The sequence below is a fragment of the Lampetra planeri genome, chromosome 1, assembly GCF_965212315.1.
Source record: "Lampetra planeri chromosome 1, kcLamPlan1.2.h2, whole genome shotgun sequence".
Lineage (NCBI taxonomy): Eukaryota > Metazoa > Chordata > Hyperoartia > Petromyzontiformes > Petromyzontidae > Lampetra > Lampetra planeri.
The window spans coordinates 19379752-19405701 of record NC_136107.1 but is presented as its reverse complement, the minus strand read 5'-3'; the positions used below and the strand labels follow the sequence as shown (position 1 = coordinate 19405701).

Here is a 25950-nt window from a genome sequence, read left to right as displayed (position 1 = left end):
CTGGTCACATGATTGGGACGCAGATCCTTCCTGAGGATTCTAGAAGGTGGACTTAACTGGTCAACCAGAGTGCCATGGCCTCGAGTAACCTCATCCCTCGGCCAGCACCAACCCACCCTGTCCTGTAGGGTTGGCACTGCACGCAAAGCGTGGTGCCATCTAGCGCTATCAATCAGCGCTCACTGGGCCCCTCTAGGGCCGGCACTGCAACCAGCATGTTGGCATCCAGCGATGTCACTACACATACATACAGTACATGGGTTTTTATGTGAGTCTGTGTGTGTGGCTCTCTGCATGACTTTATGGGTGTCTATGTGAGTCTATGGGTCTGTTGTACAAATGCATCCCTTTTTTTAATCTACTGCAGGATGAGGGCCTCTGCATGCCGTGCGGATTGTGGGGATTGTCTAACCAAACTTGTAATTCTATGGGAGCATCTAAGTACAGTACAGAGAAACCATGTGTTTTGCTGTACTCCCCTCTGCTGTGCACAGTGGTCACCCATCCAAGCGTTACCCAGGCTCAAGCCTGCTTAACTTCTGAGATATGGCACAGTCCGGGTGATTTCGTCATAGGCAACTGACCAAAGATTGCACATACTTGAAAAAAGAGCTTCATAGCTCATCGAATTCCTCCAGTCTAAATAAAAATGTTGATTCCGATTAAGCTTATGATTCTGACGTGTTGTACTTTAATTAAAGGGCCGTCACCATCTCTATCCCTATATCTTGATCCGTATGGAACTGTCCCAGGTCCTTCTTCTCATCCTCCTTATCATCCTCCTCATCCTCCTCCTCTGCCCGGATTCCGCGGTCGAGGGCAGGGCGTCTGCGCCAGCAGGGAGCGGCGGCGAGGGCCATGCCGAGCAGGGTGCTGCAGGGAGCGAGCAGGGCGAGAAGGAAGACGGGCGGAGTGCACCACACGTAGGAGACCGCGTCAAGCCAGCGACGCCAGCCGTACACGACCGTGTGTGCAGCGCTCAGCAGCAGGGCGAGCGGTCCCAGCCGATCCTGCCGGGAGAGGGGTGCAGGGGGGGGGGGGCAGAGGGAGGTGCCAAGAAGGACGTGCGGTTGCAGACGGTGGCATTGCTATTAAGAGTGCAGGCTGTGCAACTGCACCCGGGGCACAAAGAGTTGGATGGGCGCAGGCGCCGGGCTGCAGAGAGGAGGGAAGGCAAAGAGAGGCAAGCGCTGGCCGTGCCGCCCTTAGGCATCGCCGCCCTTTTCTAGATTGAAAATGCATTTCTTTAGAACTGCTTTTGTTGTTGTTGCCCCTCCCCCGCACCTCTGGTTATCACAGGTTGGCTACGTACGGTGCGACAGAAGTTCAACATACATACGTCCATGGAACACGGTGGGATGGGGAAGGGGGGAGATTTCATTCATTGCCTCAGGGCCCAGTTGTGTAAGCATGGCCAGGTGTACAGAGCCGTACACCAGGTTTAACAAGGTGGGAGTGTGGATGGAAGCCCATTGAGATTTGGTGATAACAAAGAACACGGTTAGGAAACTGAAATCACAGCTACAAGGCGAAGAGGCATAGTTAATTAGTTCACGGGAGAATAAACAAAAAGTGGCTTTGGGGCGACAGGTCTGATGCGTCATTGCCAAGAGTTGCGTGTGACAATGTCACACGGGTTTTTTTCTTCGCAGAGATTCCGGGTCTCGCGTGTTCATCTCATGCCTCAACCCTCCCCTTCTGAGCGTCTCCAACACCACCGCGAGTCGATCTCTCGCACTCCCCATTGACCACTCCCGTTGTTCGGCTCTCAGCTCGAGCGGAGGAGTTTCCTCCGTTGTTGTCGCCCTGCGACCACCGGCATGGCGCTCCTGGTGGCGCAGCACGGTTGGCATCGGTGCCAATGGGTGGCACTGTCCATTCTCCCAGCGGCGTTTAGCTCGCCATCGAACAAAGACAATCAATCCTTTCAGATGCACTTATGCGGCCATCTGGAACGCGCTTCCTTCCAATATTAGGAAGCCACTTGAGGTATGCACTTTTAAATATAAATTGAAAATCATTTCTTTACAACTACTTTGTGTTTAGTTTGTTGAGCTTCCCCCACACCTCCGATTAGCACGGTTGGCTACGTACGGTGCGAAAGAAGTTCTACATATGTAATGGGTTCAACTGAGTCGCAGACGTAGACTTGGAGGCAACACATTTATTAAGTTCCAACACACGGGGTACCTTTCCCCTTAACAGAATAACAACCTATGGTGGTGACCACCAGGCTAACTACACTAATTACAACGTAACTGCTACTATGGACTGGGACCAACAGCTTCAGCCTGGGTCCACGTGTTGGAGACTCGTTGAACGGAGAACGTAGACGAATGTTTCTTCCAGGATGTACAACAACCCTGGTCCCTCTCGGGACCCGGCTTTTATTCTCTGTGGCGTGGCCAGCTCCGCCCATGGCCACGTCCACCGTCTATAATATTCTGGTAAGATCTGGCTCCCAATCACGTGACCACCCCTTGCCCCCACGTAGGGCCCCTTTGTAGACTTAACTGGTCACATGATTGGGACGCAGATCCTTCCTGAGGATTCTAGAAGGTGGACTTAACTGGTCAACCAGAGTGCCATGGCCTCGAGTAACCTCATCCCTCGGCCAGCACCAACCCACCCTGTCCTGTAGGGTTGGCACTGCACGCAAAGCGTGGTGCCATCTAGCGCTATCAATCAGCGCTCACTGGGCCCCTCTAGGGCCGGCACTGCAACCAGCATGTTGGCATCCAGCGATGTCACTACACATACATACATACAGTACATGGGTTTTTATGTGAGTCTGTGTGTGTGGCTCTCTGCATGACTTTATGGGTGTCTATGTGAGTCTATGGGTCTGTTGTACAAGTGCATCCCTGTTTTTAATCTACTGCAGGATGAGGGCCTCTGCATGCCGTGTGGATTGTGGGGATTGTCTAACCAAACTTGTAATTCTATGGGAGCATCTAAGTACAGTACAGAGAAACCATGTGTTTTGCTGTACTCCCCTCTGCTGTGCACAGTGGTCACCCATCCAAGCGTTACCCAGGCTCAAGCCTGCTTAACTTCTGAGATATGGCACAGTCCGGGTGATTTCATCATAGGCAACTGACCAAATATTGCACATACTTGAAAAAAGAGCTTCATAGCTCATCGAATTCCTCCAGTCTAAATAAAAATGTTGATTCCGATTAAGCTTATGATTCTGACGTGTTGTACTTTAATTAAAGGGCCGTCACCATCTCTATCCCTATATCTTGATCCGTATGGAACTGTCCCAGGTCCTTCTTCTCATCCTCCTTATCATCCTCCTCATCCTCCTCCTCTGCCCGGATTCCGCGGTCGAGGGCAGGGCGTCTGCGCCAGCAGGGAGCGGCGGCGAGGGCCATGCCGAGCAGGGTGCTGCAGGGAGCGAGCAGGGCGAGAAGGAAGACGGGCGGAGTGCACCACACGTAGGAGACCGCGTCAAGCCAGCGACGCCAGCCGTACACGACCGTGTGTGCAGCGCTCAGCAGCAGGGCGAGCGGTCCCAGCCGATCCTGCCGGGAGAGGGGTGCAGGGGGGGGGGCAGAGGGAGGTGCCAAGAAGGACGTGCGGTTGCAGACGGTGGCATTGCTATTAAGAGTGCAGGCTGTGCAACTGCACCCGGGGCACAAAGAGTTGGATGGGCGCAGGCGCCGGGCTGCAGAGAGGAGGGAAGGCAAAGAGAGGCAAGCGCTGGCCGTGCCGCCCTTAGGCATCGCCGCCCTTTTCTAGATTGAAAATGCATTTCTTTAGAACTGCTTTTGTTGTTGTTGCCCCTCCCCCGCACCTCTGGTTATCACAGGTTGGCTACGTACGGTGCGACAGAAGTTCAACATACATACGTCCATGGAACACGGTGGGATGGGGAAGGGGGGAGATTTCATTCATTGCCTCAGGGCCCAGTTGTGTAAGCATGGCCAGGTGTACAGAGCCGTACACCAGGTTTAACAAGGTGGGAGTGTGGATGGAAGCCCATTGAGATTTGGTGATAACAAAGAACACGGTTAGGAAACTGAAATCACAGCTACAAGGCGAAGAGGCATAGTTAATTAGTTCACGGGAGAATAAACAAAAAGTGGCTTTGGGGCGACAGGTCTGATGCGTCATTGCCAAGAGTTGCGTGTGACAATGTCACAGGGGTTTTTTTCTTCGCAGAGATTCCGGGTCTCGCGTGTTCATCTCATGCCTCAACCCTCCCCTTCTGAGCGTCTCCAACACCACCGCGAGTCGATCTCTCGCACTCCCCATTGACCACTCCCGTTGTTCGGCTCTCAGCTCGAGCGGAGGAGTTTCCTCCGTTGTTGTCGCCCTGCGACCACCGGCATGGCGCTCCTGGTGGCGCAGCACGGTTGGCATCGGTGCCAATGGGTGGCACTGTCCATTCTCCCAGCGGCGTTTAGCTCGCCATCGAACAAAGACAATCAATCCTTTCAGATGCACTTATGCGGCCATCTGGAACGCGCTTCCTTCCAATATTAGGAAGCCACTTGAGGTATGCACTTTTAAATATAAATTGAAAATCATTTCTTTACAACTACTTTGTGTTTAGTTTGTTGAGCTTTCCCCACACCTCCGATTAGCACGGTTGGCTACGTACGGTGCGAAAGAAGTTCTACATATGTAATGGGTTCAACTGAGTCGCAGACGTAGACTTGGAGGCAACACATTTATTAAGTTCCAACACACGGGGTACCTTTCCCCTTAACAGAATAACAACCTATGGTGGTGACCACCAGGCTAACTACACTAATTACAACGTAACTGCTACTATGGACTGGGACCAACAGCTTCAGCCTGGGTCCACGTGTTGGAGACTCGTTGAACGGAGAACGTAGACGAAGGTTTCTTCCAGGATGTACAACAACCCTGGTCCCTCTCGGGACCCGGCTTTTATTCTCTGTGGCGTGGCCAGCTCCGCCCATGGCCACGTCCACCGTCTAGAATATTCTGGTAAGATCTGGCTCCCAATCACGTGACCACCCCTTGCCCCCACGTAGGGCCCCTTTGTAGACTTAACTGGTCACATGATTGGGACGCAGATCCTTCCTGAGGATTCTAGAAGGTGGACTTAACTGGTCAACCAGAGTGCCATGGCCTCGAGTAACCTCATCCCTCGGCCAGCACCAACCCACCCTGTCCTGTAGGGTTGGCACTGCACGCAAAGCGTGGTGCCATCTAGCGCTATCAATCAGCGCTCACTGGGCCCCTCTAGGGCCGGCACTGCAACCAGCATGTTGGCATCCAGCGATGTCACTACACATACATACATACAGTACATGGGTTTTTATGTGAGTCTGTGTGTGTGGCTCTCTGCATGACTTTATGGGTGTCTATGTGAGTCTATGGGTCTGTTGTACAAGTGCATCCCTGTTTTTAATCTACTGCAGGATGAGGGCCTCTGCATGCCGTGTGGATTGTGGGGATTGTCTAACCAAACTTGTAATTCTATGGGAGCATCTAAGTACAGTACAGAGAAACCATGTGTTTTGCTGTACTCCCCTCTGCTGTGCACAGTGGTCACCCATCCAAGCGTTACCCAGGCTCAAGCCTGCTTAACTTCTGAGATATGGCACAGTCCGGGTGATTTCATCATAGGCAACTGACCAAATATTGCACATACTTGAAAAAAGAGCTTCATAGCTCATCGAATTCCTCCAGTCTAAATAAAAATGTTGATTCCGATTAAGCTTATGATTCTGACGTGTTGTACTTTAATTAAAGGGCCGTCACCATCTCTATCCCTATATCTTGATCCGTATGGAACTGTCCCAGGTCCTTCTTCTCATCCTCCTTATCATCCTCCTCATCCTCCTCCTCTGCCCGGATTCCGCGGTCGAGGGCAGGGCGTCTGCGCCAGCAGGGAGCGGCGGCGAGGGCCATGCCGAGCAGGGTGCTGCAGGGAGCGAGCAGGGCGAGAAGGAAGACGGGCGGAGTGCACCACACGTAGGAGACCGCGTCAAGCCAGCGACGCCAGCCGTACACGACCGTGTGTGCAGCGCTCAGCAGCAGGGCGAGCGGTCCCAGCCGATCCTGCCGGGAGAGGGGTGCAGGGGGGGGGGGCAGAGGGAGGTGCCAAGAAGGACGTGCGGTTGCAGACGGTGGCATTGCTATTAAGAGTGCAGGCTGTGCAACTGCACCCGGGGCACAAAGAGTTGGATGGGCGCAGGCGCCGGGCTGCAGAGAGGAGGGAAGGCAAAGAGAGGCAAGCGCTGGCCGTGCCGCCCTTAGGCATCGCCGCCCTTTTCTAGATTGAAAATGCATTTCTTTAGAACTGCTTTTGTTGTTGTTGCCCCTCCCCCGCACCTCTGGTTATCACAGGTTGGCTACGTACGGTGCGACAGAAGTTCAACATATATACGTCCATGGAACACGGCGGGATGGGGAAGGGGGGAGATTTCATTAATTGCCTCAGGGCCCAGTTGTGCAAGCATAGCCGGGTGTACAGAGCCGTACACCAGGTTTAACAAGGTGGGAGTGTAGATGGAACCCCATTGAGATTTGGTGACAACAAAGAACACGGTTGGGAAACTGAAATCACAGCTACGAGGCGAAGAGGCTTCGTTAATTAGTTTACGGGAGAATAAACAAAAAGTGGCTTTGGGGCGACAGGTCTGGTGCGCCATTGCCAAGAGTTGCATGTGACAATGTCACAGGGGTTTTTTTCTTCGCAGACATTCCGGGTCTCGCGTGTTCAATCATGCCTCAGCCCTCCCCTTCTGAGCGTCTCCAACACCACCGCGAGTCGATCTCTCGCACTCCCCATTGACCACTCCCGTTGTTCGGCTCTCAGCTCGAGCGGGGAAGTTTCCTCCGTTGTTGTCGCCCTGCGACCACCAGCATGGCGCTCCTGGTGGCGCAGCACGGTTGGCATCGGTGCCAATGGGTGGCACTGTCCAAATTTTCCACTCTTCTCGTTATTTGTCGCCTGGGTCTCTCTCCGGCCAGTGTGTTACCGGTGCGTTTGCATCGCCCGCATGCGCCATAGCTACATCGCCCGGCACAGTCATGCAATCCCAACCTGCAGCTACTGGGCACTAGCGGGGAAAATTGCTTCCAGGTGCACACTCCCATTCTCATCAACAATCCACCGAAAGCTACTCTGAGCCTCACACCCTAACGATCTCCCTCGCCCCAATGGTCTCCGTGGCACCCCCTCCCACCCTCTATCCCATGCTATTTTTTATTTTCCCAGGGAAGGCCCACTGAGCGATATAGCTCTTTTTCAGATGCGTCCTGGCCACTAATGATAGCTCAACGAAGTGGCTTATCATCATGTGGATATTTACAGCAGCCAAATGCTCTAAAAACACGTTTATAAATGTGGAGGGAAAGACCGAGAAAAATCCATGTGACCACGGCATGAGAGACACGAAAAACTCCAAATATACAACAGGCTTCAGGGTGGGGATTGAACCCACGACTTCCTGCATACAAGGCGAGAGTGTTAACATCTCACCACCGTGGCACCCTCTCTGACTCCCTGCGTCTATCTCTCTCTTCTTGTCTCCATGTGCGTCTCCTCGTGTCTACCTGTGTATAGTACAATCCATCAACTCTGAGCCCTATTGATCAATGAGGCTCTCACCAATTCCCCCCCCGCCCCGGCTAGACTCACGTGCAGGTAGGCGAGCTCGCGACCAGTGAGCGAGTCGCGCACGGAGGGGAGTTGTGCGATGGCGAGCAGGGAGAGCGCGCCCAGCGCCATTGCGCCCAGTGACACGTACAGCTCCATGCGCCACACGTCCTCCTCGTCCCACGAGGTCGCGCGCCCCTCCTGCACCTGCACGGCGCACGCGTAAACGTGAGCCTCCTGCCGGGTTCGACTCCCGTACCCGGTGTGGAATTTGGACTCCCGTTAGGGTTTAGGATGTACGGGGCTCCTCCTCACAAGTGCCCCTGGCCAAATCGCACGTCTCGGAGCCTTAAACAGGACGGGATGCAGCCATGCAAGATGGGGCAGGTGGTATGAGGTGGTGTGGGGTGGTGCAGGGTGATACAGAGTGGTGCGGGGTGGTACAGGGCGGCGCATACCTGTTTGTACGACCAGGCGAGCATCTTGTAGCGGAGAGCGAGGCGGCCCGGGTAGGAGAGGCTGTAGGCCACGTGCAGCGCTGCCCCTCCGGCCCCCAGCAGCCAGAGGCGCTTGCGTGCCGCCAGCCAGCGCGCCAGCCAGCGCGACGGAGGCGCACGGTGCCTGCTGCGACAAACATCGCCGCAGACAATCGACAGCTGGCTCTGACCCACGTGGAACGAGCGTTGGGTGGATAGTTAGGCACGTAGTGATGCATCGACTCATCGATAAAATTAAATTATCATTATCACGATACAGGCATCGGGATAGGGTTAATGGTGCAGGTTGGGGTTATGGATATGTTTATGGTGAATAATTAATTATAAATAACAAACTATGATTTAATGCATTTGTCATGTTTCAAGATGAGAAGACAAATTGTGATTTGGTCACTCACACAAATGTCACCTCGAGTGTTCACATTTAGCGGTGTCGCCGTCATTCTCACAGCAATGAATAACCCTGCCTCACATTTCACTCGCATCTCCCTTCACGTATTGCCAGTAACCAATGCAACGAGCATTTGTAAACCACGCACACGGAGATTCGGCACCCTAGGGGCAATGGGATATTGCGCACGGCTTGTTTGTTTGTTTGTGTGCGAGTCTACCGTTTAGTGGCGTAGCAGCTGTCAAGTGCTAGGTGGTGCTGCTGCACCGGGGCCCGTGAGCCTGAGCGCCGAGGGGCCGGCTATGTACGGTGCGAAAGAAGTTGAGCGTACATGCGTACATGCATGTATGTTGCACTTCTTTCGCACCGTACGGAGCCAACCGTGGCAGATCGAGATTGTTGGGACTTCGGAGGTTCTGCTGCCGGTGGGCTGTGATTGGTGGACGTGTCACCACGTGAACTGCTCAAGCGACACCGGACTGCATCACTGGAGACCGAGTGCGAGAAGCGTCGCGGGCACGCGGAGGCATAAGGCGAGAGGGATTGGTGTCATACCACAAGGGGAAGGGGGGTGGGGGCACTTTGTGGCGAGATGTTAACTTCGTCGCCTGGTATGCGGGAGCTCGTAGGTTCAACCCTGACACCTGTATATTTGGAGTTTGCGTGTCTCTCTCCCTGTGGTCGTGTGGATTTTTCTCCGGGTCCCCTGGTTTTTCAGGACAGTGCGAGCCACCGACCTGTCATTGTCGCGCGCCCTCAGGAGGCAGGCCAGGACGTCGGGCAGATGGGCAAACGCCAGCAGGGAGATGGCGGTGGCAGGCAGGGCGCGGTTGACAATCAGTACGGGGAGGCGGTGAGCCTCCGAGCGGCCCGAAGTTACGTAGGGCTGCACCACGTCACGGCACACCGAGTAGGCCAGCACCACTGCAAAGAGGGCAGCCGCAGTGCACAGAGGGCCCTGCCACGGGGATGGCGAGGGGCCCAGCTCCCCGGGCCACTCGGGCCCCTTAGAGTCGACGCCCGGCCAGGGTCGCTCCACGAGCAGTGCGGCGACGAGCTGGTCTCCGTGAGTCTTTGTGAGACTGGGCTGGTCTCCGTGAGTCTTTGTGGGACTGGGCTGGTCTCCGTGAGTCTTTGCGAGACTGGGCTGGTCTCCGTGAGTCTTTGTGAGACTGGGCTGGTCTCCGTGAGTCTTTGTGAGACTGGGCTGGTCTCCATGAGTCTTTGTGAGTCTGGGCTGGTCTCCGTGAGTCTTTGTGAGACTGGGCTGGTCTCCGTGAGTCTTTGTGAGACTGGGCTGGTCTCCGTGAGTCTTTGAGGGACTGGGCTGGTCTCCGTGAGTCTTTGTGAGATTGGGCTGGTCTCCGTGCGTCTTTGTGAGACTGGGCTGGTCTCCGTGAGTCTTTGTGAGACTGGGCTGGTCTCCGTGAGTCTTTGTGAGACTGTGCTGGTCTCCGTGAGTCTTTGTGAGACTGGGCTGGTTTCCGTGAGTCTTTGTGAGACTGGGCTGGTCTCCGTGAGTCTTTATGAGACTGGGCTGGTCTCCGTGAGTCTTTGTGAGACTGGGCTGGTTTCCGTGAGTCTTTGTGAGACTGGGCTGGTTTCCGTGAGTCTTTATGAGACTGGGCTGGTCTCCGTGAGTCTTTGTGAGACTGGGCTGGTCTCCGTGAGTCTTTGTGAAACTGGGCTGGTCTCCGTGAGTCTTTATGAGACTGGGCTGGTCTCCGTGAGTCTTTGTGAGACTGGGCTGGTCTCCGTGAGTCTTTGTGAGACTGGGCTGGTCTCCGTGAGTCTTTGTGAGACTGGGCTGGTCTCCGTGAGTCTTTGTGAGACTGGGCTGGTCTCCGTGAGTCTTTGTGAGACTGGGCTGGTCTCCGTGCCATTCTGACAGACCTCCCTGTGGATCAGCTCGGTTGGGATGAGCTTCATTTTCCGGTGCCATCCGTGTGTCTCGGCCTCCCAGCCCGGTTGAGTGCCGATTTTCTCGCCGTTGCGCTGCTCGTGGATTTTCTTCTCCATCCTCCTGTCGGGGTTGGTGTCTCCTGCCCTCCATTAGCACTCTCACCTGCTAATCTCACCTGCGTGAGCCGCGTCACTACGCGCGGCGCAGAAGCACTGTGGTGGGGAAAAAACAAAACAAAATATGTTGAGTATTTTTTGTTTAAATCTCGCCTTAGCCATATATAACAAAAACTCGTTTCCCTTCACGCCGGCACTAGCTCGGGCAGCCTGCGCTGAGCCACAACATTCCACCACTGCAGGAGGCCGAGGCTACGCGCTGTGCCCTCTCGATTAAATATTCCTGCATGGGCCCCGTTGGCTACTCAACATGGGCTTCCGTGGCAACTTGCAGTGGCAAACTTCCAGGTGGTCCGGGTTACGCCACTACCCCGGTGCGATCATTCGCATTCCGGATATTCCTCAGGGGGTACTGCTGAAGCCGTCTACTCGCCGCAAGCAACGGCCATGGACATATAAACGTTTTGTCGATCAGCTGCGGACCAGATACGCAAAGAATACTGCCACTCACACCTCCAAGTTCGGGGCTGTTGCTACATTGCCGGCTATAACGCACAGCCAAAATGCGTGCATCTCGTGGTTGTGCGGAAGGTGGTAGGTGAGGGTAGCGATTGTATTTTATTATCAAATGCTCATTCAATCATTCACTGCAACGTTGAGGAATTCGGCGTGAGAGAAAACTGCAAATATAAATTACTAACCATCATAGTTTTTTTTGGGTTAGATTGCATAATTATGAATGTGTCGTTAAACCCAAACCACTTGACACAGCCAATTAGTAAGGTTTGTCACGTAAATAAAATGTGCCAATTAGTTACTAGTTCAGCACACCGGTGTGTTGGAGAGTAAACCCACAACATTTACAATTCCACGCGACAGGTTTTCTCACCAGATAACCCATAATTTGCCCAATATGGTCAGGTTTCGGAAGCTAAAGCAATAGTCGAGTCTGGTAAACCTCGCAAAAATCTAAATAATTATTATCGTCTTCAGGGGAGATTATAAGTTGCGTGCTGTATTTTAGCATTTTGCGTTGAACTAGGCCCCATATCTCACAGAGAGGGTCCTTGCGTATAAACATCTGGCAGTTCACCAGTATTGGTCTATGCAAGCCCGACTGACAATCAGACGCCGAATGTTGAAAACTGTCCAGATTTGCTTGTAATAAACCAAAGCTGATGATAAAAATAAAAACGCACTCAGAGAGGACAGATGGGATGTGCAATAAATTATGTTGATATATTTTTTAAAATAAATAATGTTGATTTATGTTTTCATGAGTTAAAGTCCAAAGTGAACGTTGGGGTGGTCCAATCATGAAGCAGATGCCAATGTTTTGGGACCGAGAGAGAGGACTTCACGTCAGAGCGGAACGTCTTCATTCACAGGAGCCGAGCTCGGAGCTCCTGGCGAGGTTTATAAACGTGGTGGCTGATGAGTCATTTCCATCGGGACCGCTCCAAAGCCAAACAGCAATAAAGGAAGTTGTGAGAGATGCAATTAAGGCGAGAGAACTGTGTCCCCAAGCAATGAGTGACGGTGGTGAAAATATTTTACATCAATGTTTTTAATTTGCCTTGCTCGCGCGGATATATTTTCTTTCGTGAGCTAATTAACTTTGTTTTCTCAGAGTGTTGGGAATCCTGACGTAAATTCCAATAATGTTCAAGAAGAGCTGAGAAGGATGACATTGGCACAAACATAGCTGAGTGTAAGCGAAGAACTCAAGAAATCTAATCACGACAAAACTGAATTTTGGTGCCCAAAAAATGACTGCCCAACGGTTGATTGGTTAGCTTAAAGTTCTACATTGCTTAAAACCTCGTGCTAAACAATTAAAACAACACACGTACGATCCACATCATCAGTGAACTAATGCGCCTCCAGTGAAGCATGACGCGAAAGCAATTAAAATCTGGACAAAGTCCAAGACTGATGATCGGAGAGATAAAGTTGCGGCTGATTTAATTTACAGTCGGTGCCAGCTTTATTCAAAACGATAATTAACCATAAACTATTTAGAAATTATTTTTTTTTATTTTATTTTGCCGGGCAAGGGCCACTGAGCTATATAGATATTTTTCAGAAGTGACCTGGCCACAAATGATAGCCCAACGAAGTGGCTTATCACGTGTAAAGTTATAGCAGGCAAATGCTCGAACGCGTGATTCAAAAATGTGGAGGGAAAACCGGAGGACCCTGAGAAAAATCCACACGACCACGGGGAGAGACATATGCGAACTCGAAATATACAGCAGGCGTCAGGATCGGGATTTAACCCACGACCTCCTGTATACCTAGCGAGGTAGTTAACATCTCGCCACCGCGGCAATAGGGTTTATTTACTGAGATATCTATGTTTCGGCCGACTGCCCTTTTCATGAAATTAAGAACACACGTTTAATTTATGGGAGATTTCAATATGAATATACAATCATTCCCACTTGTAATTTGCCAACATAGCACCGTTGTAGTTATTTGCTGTTTCGGAAACGGCTTAACTCGCTGTTATCCGCTTAAAGAATTACAAAGTATTATTTATCGAGATGCAGTGGGGAATTCATGCATAGCACAAATAAGAATTCCCTTCAGAGTTTAATGTTCGTGATTTAATTCAGTAATTTATTGGGGGTGGGGGGGGAATAAACTGGGATGTCTGGATGAAACCCCACGCACACGCGAAGGGAGAACGCTCAAGCCAAACTGCAAAGCCTCTCAGTAAGCTACTTGCTGTACTGCCTCACAAGCTGACGACGTCTCGCTGTGCCACATTAACCTCTCTCGTTGAAGACGCCCACGGTGTGAATCAGCAAGCCGCCGTGGTCTATTACTGCCGGCGTCATTACCTTAGAAACAAGCGACGTCTATTTCACATGTGGACGTGAGAGATCTCGTGACGTCATTCGTAAGTGTAGGGTCCAAAAGTTCGCAAATGTCTCAATTGGGATGATGCACACACAGAGGTAGTAATCATCGCCCCCTACCGGCATTTGAATGCCCCAGGCCACTCTTGAAAATTGAGAGCTATCCTGAACTCTAGTGTTCACCTAGCTAAACTAAATGGACTTAAACCTAAACTCATTTTATGCTGAGTCGACCTAAGAGAGGTTCAGGCCATGGTCAGACCAAATGACAACGTAGTTACGTTATCAGCACGCCCGGCCGCCGTTGTCGAAATAACACACAATGTTGACATAACACGCATATCATCATCGTGTATTCACGCATGGCTGGGTAGACCGCGATGAGACTTCAAGGCAGGCTCAGACCAGGTACCGCTGATGCTATCCCTGTTCGGGAATTGAACCCGAGGTCGACGCACACACACGCGCAGTACTCACACCGGATGCGCGTCCTTATACACACACACACACACGAGGTCTCGCGTGTGTACGCGTGCGATTTTGCGCGTAGCTGCGTGGTGCTGTCGTGTACCTGTGGAGTCTTGAGTCCCGGTGGGAGCCGCGTTGTCACCGCGGGGTCGCGTATACCTTGTTGGTGTGTCACGCGCGCGGTGGCACCGCGCGTGGGCGGAGTGTACCTAGCCAATGGGAGCCCACGCGTGGCCACGCGTCACACTGCCACGGGGCGTGCGTGGACGTGAAGCCGCTCGGGACGCGCGCGTTCCCCGTGGCCTGATCTCCCCACCCTCACCACCTCGCCGCGAACCTCTCGCCCTCCTCCACTTGCCCTGGAAATGGGCCATGAAGGGAACACATTGACCCATTGATTCATGTGTTTGTTCACGTGACCAGGTCTCAGTCGCCCACTGTAGAAGCGGTTGCTTGAAAACAAGGTCATCGTTGTCATCAGCGGAAGCAACGATCAGAATCAGAAGCTGTATTTAGACTGCAGTAGGAATCCGATGAGCTATGAAGCCCCTTTTTTTCACAGATGTCCAGTATGGGTGGGGGGTCAGCAAGATCAGTATCATCATCATTATCATCGCCACCAATGAATCATAGTAACACCAATAACGACAATGTCATCGTCATTAACAACTCATCGGCAGCAGCAAGTGCCATTATTATTGCCAACATCAATGAGCCACTGCAGAGTTTAGATTATTTGGCCGCTATACATTTCCACATGGTAAGCCACTTCGGTGAGCTATCATTTGTGGCCAGGTCGCTTCTGAAAAAGAAGCTAATAGCTCAGTGATAATAAAAAAAATAGTTTTAGTTTTGTGAGTTCTTTGTTTACCTTTCCTACACTTTTTACTCCTATCGTGTATTCGTATTGTTTGTTGTAACTTTTCGACCTGTCCCTAATGAATAAAGCTCAGGGGATTCCTCCAGTAACAATACAATTTCTGAGTGTGAGTATGATAATTATCACCATCATCACCAGCATCAGCTATTCTCAGCCCCAAAACGCGGTTCCACATCGCGCCCCGAGTGTCGTCGCTCCGCTTCTGTTTACCCACCCACCGTGCTTTTATTTAATTCATAATCACACGGGGGAATGCTCGTGCCGAGGGCGGTGAATGATTTGCAAATGAGGGGACTAGAAGTCATGAGGTCAGGGTTTTGTTCCGTCTGTATTGATTCATTTATTAATTGCGTATCTATCAGGCCTGCAACTCTGACCATTGACGCGCGCACGGTCAGTATTGGTTCTTAAATCTTCATCAGCTGTGACCGCCTCCTCCAGCCGATGACACTGGGGCAGTCTTTTTTGATGTCGCTGTATGTGTGTTTGATCGTCATTGTGATGATGTGAGTGATCATAGCGGGCAGTGATGGCTGATAATAACATTAAGTAGGTTATCGTAGCTCCCCGGCATGATGGAGCGAAACGTCAGACATCATGTCGAACAATACGGGGTGCAATGATTGAGGGTTGCATTAAGTCCGAGAGAAAGGCCCCCGCTGTAAAATGCTGTTGGGTCCGGTCCCGAGAGAATAGTTCGGATGAGATCATTAATTAACAGGGAATACTTAGAAATAAAGGACATGGAGGTCTTGGTCATTCATTAAAATGTCTAGGAGATTGAGAGTTTTGGTTGAGCCATTCATTAACAAAAAGGTTTAAATATACAGAGATAGAATATTCATTCCGGAGTCCTCGGCGTAGTGTATACAGTGTAACTTGTCCACGCCTTAGCTATAGCTTATCTATATTTCTAAAAGGGACATTTGTGAATGTGTCTGTTCGAAATGTTTAGCATACTTCCCAACGTGCAACAAACTTGAAATGTGGCATGTGGGTAGCTTCCAGACTTTACACAATGCAAAAAGTATAAAAAAAATACTTTTGTATTTTGGAGGGGGGGGGGGTTGCAATAATGGATATATTTTGCACGGCAAGTGAGCAGTGACGTCACATCTGTGATGTCACCCGCATGCGGCAGCGTCTCGCAGTGTGCCTGCGACGTCACGCATCGCCCCCCCACCCTCCGCGTAGGCCGTGTGTTAATCCAAGACAAGAATCCAAGTCTCGGGCGAAGCCGGGTAGTAAAACTAGTTAATAATAAATGAAACAATGCTTTGTCAATCCGCTGCTGGATGAAGGTCTCTACAACGCCGTGTGAGCCATGCCGGTTATCTGACCACATTCATCAGTGCTGATGAGTGTGGTGGTCGGGGTTGGAAATGTCCGGTTTCAAATATTGCTTCGTCACTGGCTAACATCAGTTCGTGGAGCAGTGTGACCTTAAACGTGCGTATAAGCCAGGCCTCCTAAAACTGTAGATTCGCTATAAATAGCGCCACATATCTACAAACTAAGCCTGGCTGCGTCTACAAACTAGTGAGTGCGCGGAGTGCGCAGTTGCGTAATCCGCGGCAAGACGTACCGCATCGCTATACCGAGCATTGCAGCTGCAGCAACATGGGAGGGAAGAAAGTGGCGACGCCGTTCCAATCCTCACACACCCTTCAGTATGGGATGGAGCTCATCACGACGGAGGCCAATGGCGCGCAGTCCTGTCGTTGCTTGTTCTGTGTTCACCAAGGCCGTGATGTGGTCGAGGTGACGGGCGACTCGGGCCGCAAGCGCAAGAACCGCACCGACATCAAGTACTTCACGAAGCCGTTCCTGCCGCATCAGTACCGCCACCATCTTGAAGGGCAGCACAAGGAATCGTGGATGCTCTACCAGACGCTGTCGCCCGATGAGAAGAAGAGCTACTTCAACGGCATGGCCAAGCGCACCAACAGGCTCCACAACTACATGGACCTGTCGACCGCGTCGATCGACTACGTGATCCAGAACAGCATCATTGAGACAATTATCGGGGACTTGTTCTTTCGCAATGACGACGGGGACAGCGGCGACGACAACGACGACGAGGACGCAGCCGCAGCCATCGCCAAGAAGGCCGCCAAGAAGGCCAAGGAGAAGGTCAACGCGATGAAGCTGTTCGTCAAGAAAGTGAACATCGAGACGGGGACGTATACGTACACGGCAACAATCAAGAACGAGATGTGCTTCGAGCTCGCCATGGACCACGTCGGTGTCGGCATGTCGTTCCGTCAAACGGCTGCTGCCATCGATCATGCCAGGATCCGCACCAACACGCCGAAGCTGCAGGGCATGAACGACCTCATCGTCGCACAGTCAGTCCGTGTTCTGGTGGCCGTCGGGCTGCAGATGATCGCCAGGATAATCGACGATCCATCGGTGTGGGCCTTCTCTCTGGCTGGCGAGGGCAGTACTCACCGTGGCCAGTCGTTCTTCGACCTGCGCACCCGCGTTTGTTACCGCGGCTTCCTCGTCAATCTGCACCTGGTCGCGATCCCTATGTTCGAGCGTCACACTGCTCAGAACATCTTCCGCATGCTCGTCAAGTTCCTCGACGCGCTGTACCCCAACTGGCGCGCCAAGCTGATCGGCTTTTCATCGAACGGCGAGAATACGATGACTGGGCGTCATGGGGGGCTGGTGACGCTCATTGTGAAGGAGGCCGAGAACGACGTCATTCGAATCTGGTGTCCGCCTCATCAGATCGATATTGTGGTCAAGAAATCCGCCGAGTGCGTCTTCGATGGCAGCTGGGTGAAGATCGTGTACGACTTTTCGGTGTACCTCCGCGCCCAAAACAACCTGATCATCAAGATGAAGGTCAAGTGCCCCAGGAAGGCTAACCGATGGGCCAATCTCGGGAACGTGCTCAAGTTCTACAAGCAGTACCGCCGAGCATTGATCGAGTACACTACTGAGAACAACCCCGCGAAGCTGCCCACCGCCGATTGGTGGGTTCTTACCTACGCGCTCGCGCCCGCCATCGACGCCATCAACGTCACTATCGTCCAGCTCCAGAGCCAGTCACTGCTCATCGCGCAGCAGGAGGAGCATATTCAGTCGCTTATCGGGTCGCTCACCGTTTTGTTCAGTGTTGAGATTGTTGATGGCGTCAACAATCATTATGAGGCGTACGTGTCGTATCATGATCAGTCGATGCGCATCGCGTCTGCCGCGATCATTGCCCACATTGAGGACCAGGGATCGTTTGCGCAGGAGAGCTACGAGGGTCTCAATGAGGTCAACAAGACAAGGATCGTCAAGGAGATCTCGATATATGCGATGACGCTGATCGCGGGTCTCAACGACATCAAAGCAGAGTGTAACGACGCCAATCGAGCTCTCGACCAGGATGCGGCGCCCGTGATGCCCGCTCAGCTCGTGAAGATGCGTCCTGGTGTGTTCGTGAACGACGTGCTGGCAGTGCGTCGCGTGCATGTTACGAAATTCTGGTCAGTTGTGAAGGTCGACATGGTCGAGGAGGAGCATCGCCAACTGGTCAAGCTCTACAAGGAGGACACGATCATTCACGACGCCATCAACAAGCACACCAACACGACGACATTCAACGACGCGTGGGATGTGCTGCCGAGTGGTTTCGACAACCTCCGCGCTTTCAGCGGCGGGTTGGCATCGGTGCTCGCCAACACGACGGCGGTCGAGTCGGACTTCTCGATACTCAAGTGGGAACTCGACGAGTTCCGCAGTTCTATGATGCATCTGTCCCTTGAGGGCATCTTCCAGACAAAGCAGCGTCGCCTCCTGGTGTCGTTGCTTCGTTAGCGAGCGTAAATCAATGAAACAATGGGGCTCTATAGATGATCTACATTTATTCTACAAACTAATCCTGGCGGTGTCTAAAAACTAAGCTAGTCTGTATAGTTTGTAGATATGCACAGTTTTAGGAGGCCTGGTATAAGCCCGATGCGAATCTTGTAAAACCAAACGGTTGAATAAACTCCCCCACACATGACCTGCGGTTACACATGAATAGGAGATGTAAAAATGTCACCACATTTGTCAATAACGCTGTCTTGTACAATTGACGAATATGTATTGAGTGACAAATGTGTTTTTTTGGGGGGGGGTGGCGGGGTGTTTCCTGGGCCACCACCGCCAACGCAACAGCATCATCATAATCACTACCACCATAATCTGTCTCATTTCAGGAGAGAGTTCATTAATAGCACGCGAATTTATTTCACCCTACGAGAACGAAAAATCAAACATCAAGGCGCGCGCCACAGTCACACAAATTCATCTTCAACGCATATCCCACCACCCCCTCCGCTGACTTCCATCCGCCTGCCCTATAACCGGCCTCGGCCCCCGATGTTGACCGACACATACCGCCACCGATCAGACCCCGAGGAGGAACGCCAGCTGGCACCCAGGTGCCACGGAGCACACGACGCTTGCATTCTTCCAGTGCTGCTCCTCTTGCAGTTTGTTGAGAGGGGGGGTGTTTTCCCCCTCCCCTCCCCTTGTTTCTCACTTCGGGAACCCAGAGATATTTGAGATCCAGACGTGGTATGTAAAATCTGTGCACGTGTTGATTGGTTTTGTGACAATTAGCCCATTCCATAATGAACTACAAATTGAACAATCATTGGAAGGACGTTATTAACCAGGTAAAGTCTTAACTGACTGATGTTCCATCCAACCTGCCTATGTCAGCTGTTATTTAGACTCTTTGTGTGTGTCTCTCTCTCTCTCTATGCCTCTCTCTTAGATCTCTCATGCTCACATGTCCGTTGCATTGCACTCTCATGCCTTTGGATTGCACGCTCATGCTCACAGGCCCTTTGGATTACACCCCTTGGGTTGCACTCCCTCGTCGAGGAGGCCACTCTTCTTTTTATTTTCGACAGTTCCATGCTGATTTCTCACATTAACATAGCCACTTCCGTGCCCTCTAATTTCTCACATTAACATCATGCTAATCTCTCACATTAACATAGCCACTTCCGTGCCCTCGTTTAGGAGGCCGCTCTCCTAGCTTACAGTTACATGCTAATTTCTCACATTAACATCACTAGCCCTGGCCACTTCTTTATGACCCTTGAGCTACACCAATTTCAAACCTTTTAAAACAGTTTACCTCAGCAGCAGACCATGCTTTTCCACCTGATGACGGACGCTTGTGTTGCGCCCGAAACGTTGTGATTTATTTTTATTTTATACCTACGTGACTTTACCGAAAGAACCAAAGAGTATGGATTCCTGCAGTCACTAGCTTTATGTAGTATTTGATTAACTTTAAGTGACTTAATGTGATGCGTTACTTTAACTGTGTGTGGTATTACCTTTGAATCGCTGCATCTTTTGAGAAACGTCAGTGAAGACAACAGCTTCGTCCGCTTAATTGGGAGTTTCTCGAATTTTCTGGTCTGAAGATAGGTATCCTCCCCGTAGAGGATAGTCAGTTTAACACGTGGGTTTTCGTGACCAATATTATCCATAATAGAGGTTTTTGGGGGGTTAGGTCGTGTAAATATATAAATGTCATTAATCCCCCCACCCACCCCCCCTTTGCGCAAGAGCACAGAAGTGTGGTCACCACATCTACGCCTTTATATAAAAAACGAAACAGATGGACTTCTCCACAAATCAGGCTCTCGCCTGATGAAGCTAGTTGTAATTACTGGCGAAACGTCGTACTCAGATTGTAAATGTTGTGGCTTGGCTCTCAAACACACCGGTGTGCTGTACTAGTGTCGAATTGGCCACGTTTTGTTTACGTGACAAACCTTACTAGTTGGCTGTGTCGGGTGGTGACGGTTTTAACGACACATTTATATATTTACGCGATCTAACCCCGAACAAAACCTCTATTATGGATGATATTGGTCGCGAAAGCCTACGTGTTATGGTCATTCTTCTTTTGCTGTATAGAACACCTTTTTATGAAAATGTAATAATTCTCCGGAGACGGATTCGGAATCGGTCTTCTTTATTTTCACTTCACGGTACACTTGTTCCCACACGCTCCGTTGCTGGCAGACAACGGAGAGCGGCAGACTCCCACAACTCCCACCGCGCACGTGGCACCCGGAGCCCCGTTCGCGCGTGGCTCTCACCCCGTTCAGTTCCCCGTCTCCTCTCGATCATCCCTCTCTCCTCCCTCTTAATCCCTTCGTCACGTGGTCCCCCCAGCCAATCCTCCATGGGCAATCTCGACCGTTCTCGATGGTTCCCTGTCACTCCCGGGACCACGCCTCTTATCCGGATCCCCATTAGCTGGGGCCCCAATGGCTGGGCCAATCACCCCTGATGACATGCCGTGATCACGCCGGCCCCACGCTCCCTATCTCGACCCTTATTGGCTACAAGCAGGACCGGCAAGCCAATCCCCCACGTGAACCCACTATAGCTGTTATTACATCACCCCCCCCCCCGGTGAAAAAAAATAGCCGTCTCGGCTGGGAAAGGGTGATAAACCAATTCCGAACACATTATTAGGGCACCAAGGTGCATTTAACGATACGAGGGTGAACCGGCGTCCCTGCGCCCAACAACATTTAAAAAAGTCACCCATACAACAAGAATCACCACATACATTAGGGCGCCCCTGCAGCGCAGTAACAACAGGGAAATAAACGAACGATCAAACGTTAACGAAACGGAAGAGATTTCGACCGCGTACGCGACGCGGGACCCCCTCCGCTTCCAGCGCATGATCCCCTTGCTTCCGGATGGACAGGAGGTGGTAGGCTCGAAGAAGAAGTAGGTTGTTGATGCTCGGTCACGTCCAGGGCAGGTCTCATTGGAGGGGGGGCGGCTGGGGCCCCCTCAGCCCTCAGAACCTGTTCATCTGTAGGAGGCACAACACAGTCCCCCTTTGGATCAATGGATGTGACAATCGGCGTGGTCGGCTCGACGGAACCCGGCAGGTCAACTAGTGGGGATGAAGGGCCGACACGCGCGTCAACATAGGGTTTAAGCCGTGAGGAGTGGACATACCACCGCCGATTTTCGTACTGAACACGGATACTCTGCAAGTTCCGAACATCCACTAGTGTCACAGGCCCTCGCCACGGCCTGTGCAGCTTGGGGGATGTGCCCGCCGGTACCTGGGGGCAGTGGAGCCACGCCCGGTCCCCCACTGACCAAGACATGTGAGTATGCGATTGACGCGCATAACGTTCGTTCCTTGCCTGAGCACGGGCCGTCGCACACCGGGCAGCCTCTCGCGCCTCCGTCACTCGTTCAAGCGAGTCACGCACGTGGTCAGGCAAGGAACGGGACGGTCGCTTACTCGGCTCACCCAATTGCACATCGATGGGTGGAACATTTTCACAGCCATACATCAAAAAGAATGGTGAGTATCCCGTGGACGTGTGTGGAACCATGCGGTAAGCCGCTAAGACGCCTGGTATGTGCAGGTCCCAATCGGTTTGCTTTTCACTGACCGTGTGACAAAGCATAGCCGAGAGGGTGCGGTTGAATCGTTCCACCATACCATCTGTTTGTGGGTGGTAAGGAGAAGTGCGAATTTTCTTCGTACCCAACGCGTCACAAACTTCCTTAAGCAATTTGGAAGAGAAATTCCGCCCTTGATCTGTGAGCAGCCTCTCAGGTGCCCCCTTGTCCATGACATACCCGTTCAAGAAAGCGTCGGTAATGGATGCTGCCATCTGGTCGGGCAGAGGCCAGGCCATCGGCCATCGAGAAAAATATTCCACCCCGACGAGAAGGTATTTATTGCCCCTCGCCGACGGGGGAAACGGGCCCAGAATATCGAGAGCAACCAATTCGTTAATGCGGGACACCTCAATGGAACGTAACGGTGGTACATAGGGGTTCCGAGGCGGCTTCCTCTTTGCACAGTCCTGGCATGAGCGAATAAAGTCCTTGACGTCTGCCGTCATACCGGCCCAAAAGAAATCCTTCTGCAGCGCGGCCAAAGTCTTTTGGACACCGAGGTGCATCAACTTATCAGCGTGCAGAGCACGAAGCAGGTCATAGCGAAGCGAAGTAGGCACCACCAAGCGTGGTCGGTCAGACAACCCGTCAGTACACATTAACAATCCCGACTTGCCTCGGAACATCTGCCATTTCCAACCCGCCAATTGAGATTTTTGTTTCCCTATCAATTTCCGTAGCGGAGACAGCGAGGCATCAGCCTCCTGCTCACGTAGCCAGACCGCGTGTGGTAGCCGTAAGATATCATCCGTGTCCACCGACCCTTGCTGGTCGTCCTCCTTCGCTTTCGCCCCTGCATCCTCATCCGCTATCGCCCCCATAACCGGACAAGGCGAGGTGGCTGGTGCCGCACAGCGGTGCGTGCCCGTCAGGCAAGTGCACTGAGGAAGGGGCGGCAGCCGTGAGAGCGCGTCAGCGTTCGTGTGACGGGTCCCCTTCCTGTATGTAATATCAAAGGAAAATTCCTGCAGCGATTCCAACCACCTAGCCAATTGGCCTGACGGTTGATCTAATTTCAAGGAGTATTGTAAAGCCGCATGATCTGAGCGAACTAGGAATTTCCGTCCATACAGGTACGGCCGGTACAATCGGACAAAGTGAACAATTGCCAAAAGTTCCCGTCTTGTCACACAATAGCGTGTTTCCGCAGGGGACAAAACCCGGCTGCCGTACGCCACTACTCGCTCTACCCCGTCCTTACGTTGCGACAAAACGGCCCCAATGCTGATATCACTAGCATCCGTATCGAGGATGAACGGCTGTGAGAAATCTGGGTAATCCAGCGTTGGCGCCGTGGCGATGTGGTCCCGAAGTGCCATAAAAGATTTTTCCTCTTCCGCTCCCCATTTAAACCTTTGATTTTTGCCAGTCAGAACGTGTAATGGCTTTGCCAACGTCGCAAAATGTTTAACGAAGCGGCGATAATAGGAAGCGAACCCAATAAACCGCCGAACATCTCACACCGAAGTGGGTGTGGGCCACTCTCGTACACATTTCGTTTTCAGAGGGTCAGTGGATACGCCGTCCGAACTGACAATATGACCCAAGTAACGGACAGAGTGTTGCAGAAGGTGGCATTTTTTAGGTTTAAATTTAAGGTCAGCCATACGCATTCTTTGAAAAACCGCCTCTAGACGTTGGAGGTGTTCTTCGAACGTGCGGCTGACAACAATTATGTCGTCAAGATATATGAGGCACATTTCCCACTGCAGTCCCGTCAACACCAATTCCATGAGCCGCTGAAACGTCGCCGGTGCCGCATTCAAGCCCATAGGCAACCGATTAAATTCAAAGAGACCTTGCGGCGTGCGGAACGCCGTTTTCGCCTTCGACTCATCGTCGAGGGGAAGCTGCCAGAACCCCGAGGACAGGTCAAGGGTGGAAAAAAACTTAGCACCCGATAAAGCGTCCAACGAATCATCCATCCTCGGTAAGGGGTATGCATCTGCCACCGAAACTTTGTTTAACCGGCGGAAATCAACACAAAATCTTGTACCACCATCTTTCTTACTTACCAGAACGACGGGCGCGGCCCAAGGGCTGTTGGACGGCGAAATGATGTCCGCCGCCAACAATTCATTTACCGCTCCGCGCACGTGATCCCTTTCCGCCGGGCTCATGCGATGAGGGTGCATACAGATGGGAGGCGTCGCACCGGTGTCAATATGGTGCGACAAAAGCGACGTGCGGCCGAGGTCCAAATCATTTTTACTGAAAACATCAGTGTACTGTATCAACGTTCCTTTGTTCGTTCGACAAGGAAGAATTTTCTCCGCACAAATCAGCGATCCAACGTTCTTGAGAGCGATCGTGTGGGGGCCAACCAGCGGGCATTCGTGCGCGCGGCGCTGCGTTGCAAGAGGCGAAGTCGGTAGTGGCGTGAGCCAACACCGATCCCTCCGGAACAATAACGCGGTCAGGTCCCCCATTTAACACCTGTATAAAAGGTGCTTGACCCGGTCGCACGATCGTTTGTGCCGCCGCTAAAGAAAAGGATTTAGATGCCGAATTCGATGGGGATAGCAGCACGCCTTCTGCACCCTTCCCCATTCGAAGGGGTTTACGATAACGCAACGGTATTAGCATCTGTGCTCCCGGTGGTACTTCTACCGTAGCAGCAACAACGGCAGTAACTGCGTTACTTGCAGGCGCGCTGGCCAGCAAGGAAGGCAGGAACGCCATTCGACGACCCCCCGGCATTTCCAAACAGTCCTGGTCGACTCGTATTTTCAGCGGCATCCGACGCAGGAAATCAGTACCGAGTAAGCATGGAACAGCTAGCGAGCGAGAGATCAATACAGGTCCTGCGGCGGTAATATTCCCGATAGTGATGCTCACATCTGCCTGGCCACAGATACCCATGCTTCCTCCATTCGCGGCGACACACGCATCATTAACCTTACGTATCTGCGACGCAGGGATGGACAACAAATGAAAAATAACATCAGAAATGATGGTGGCCGACGCGCCCGTGTCCACCAAGATGCGCACATCAACGCCGTCGATGGTACCGCGTACCGTCGACGAGCCCGAAGCCGCAGCTACAACCCTGCGAGCCAATTTTTTCCACTGCATAGCAGAGCGCGTAACTGTAGCGGGGGAAGTAAATTTTTCCTGAAAAGTGTGAGAATGAGTGCGAATGGATGGGTGATGTGACAGGACCTGCCGGGTGTCCGATGTGTGCCGACTCGCCCGAGGTTGTTGCGGTTCCGCAGTAGGTGGAGGAGATGGAGGTCCCCTCGTCGGAGGAGGCGACAGTAGAGGTCGACAGCGGCAGTCACGGGCGAAATGGCCCCGTCTGCCGCACTTGAAGCACGCCGCCGACGTCGGCCGGCGGTCGGACGACCCGGCCCTTGCACGCGGACGGCCCATGTAGTTGCCACGCTGGTCGCGCAGCCGCCGTCCCGGAATCCCGTGCGAAACAGCAGCAGCCAGCATGTCGTCGTCGCCCGAGTCGTCGGAGCAGTGGACCACCAGTCGTGGAGACCACCCCAAAGGTGGCCCGTCGATCTCTGGTTTCCCCGTCCACGCCGCCATCTGGCCCCAACGCCTGATATTAAATTTTGCGTCCAGGCAGCGCGCCACCCATCGCGATGTAAGTGGTTCGTGGCCGCAAACTGGCAGCAAAATCTTGAGTTCCTGAGCCAACTCCAGCATACGGGAGAGGATGAGAGGATCCAAATGGTCGGCCGTCGCGTCGGGGTAGGCAGCCATGGCCAGCGCCATCAACGCCCCACGATAGGCCAACGGCGATTCCTCCGATGCTCGGCGACGTAACATAAATTTTC

The 25950-nt window shown here is 52.4% G+C and overlaps 2 protein-coding genes and 1 long non-coding RNA gene across 6 annotated transcripts in view; all 3 read right to left on the bottom strand.

The window, feature by feature from the left end:
- LOC144723459 (uncharacterized) overlaps positions 1–4368 on the bottom strand; it is a 29362-nt gene extending 24994 nt beyond the window's left edge. The window contains exons 1-3 of the mRNA XM_078602236.1: positions 4252–4368; positions 3228–3527; positions 711–1010 (exon numbers count right to left, since the gene is read on the bottom strand). Coding sequence (XP_078458362.1) covers positions 711–1010; positions 3228–3527; positions 4252–4368 — 717 coding nt within the window. The remainder of the gene's footprint in view (positions 1–710; positions 1011–3227; positions 3528–4251) is intronic.
- Positions 4369–4664: 296 nt separating this feature from the next.
- Positions 4665–14220, bottom strand: LOC144719751 (uncharacterized). 4 transcript variants are annotated; one of them, XM_078595953.1, is made up of 5 exons: positions 13928–14220; positions 9211–10588; positions 8044–8209; positions 7628–7792; positions 4665–5905 (listed from the first exon to the last, which is right to left on the bottom strand). In XM_078595953.1, the coding sequence occupies exons 2-5, from the start codon at positions 10524–10526 to the stop codon at positions 5816–5818; spliced, it is 1737 nt and encodes a 578-aa protein (XP_078452079.1). In that variant the 5' UTR covers positions 10527–10588; positions 13928–14220; the 3' UTR covers positions 4665–5815. The 4 variants fall into 4 exon arrangements, with proteins under 4 accessions (XP_078452079.1, XP_078452063.1, XP_078452055.1 ...); XM_078595937.1 differs by having other exon boundaries at positions 4665–6042; positions 8044–8206; positions 13928–14215; XM_078595929.1 differs by having other exon boundaries at positions 4665–6042; positions 13928–14214.
- Positions 14221–20673: 6453 nt separating this feature from the next.
- LOC144719745 (uncharacterized) lies at positions 20674–25697 on the bottom strand. Its single transcript, XR_013585664.1, has 2 exons — positions 25325–25697; positions 20674–21551 (listed from the first exon to the last, which is right to left on the bottom strand). It is a non-coding gene; the product is annotated as an uncharacterized LOC144719745 (long non-coding RNA).
- Between the last annotated feature and the right edge of the window lie 253 nt (positions 25698–25950).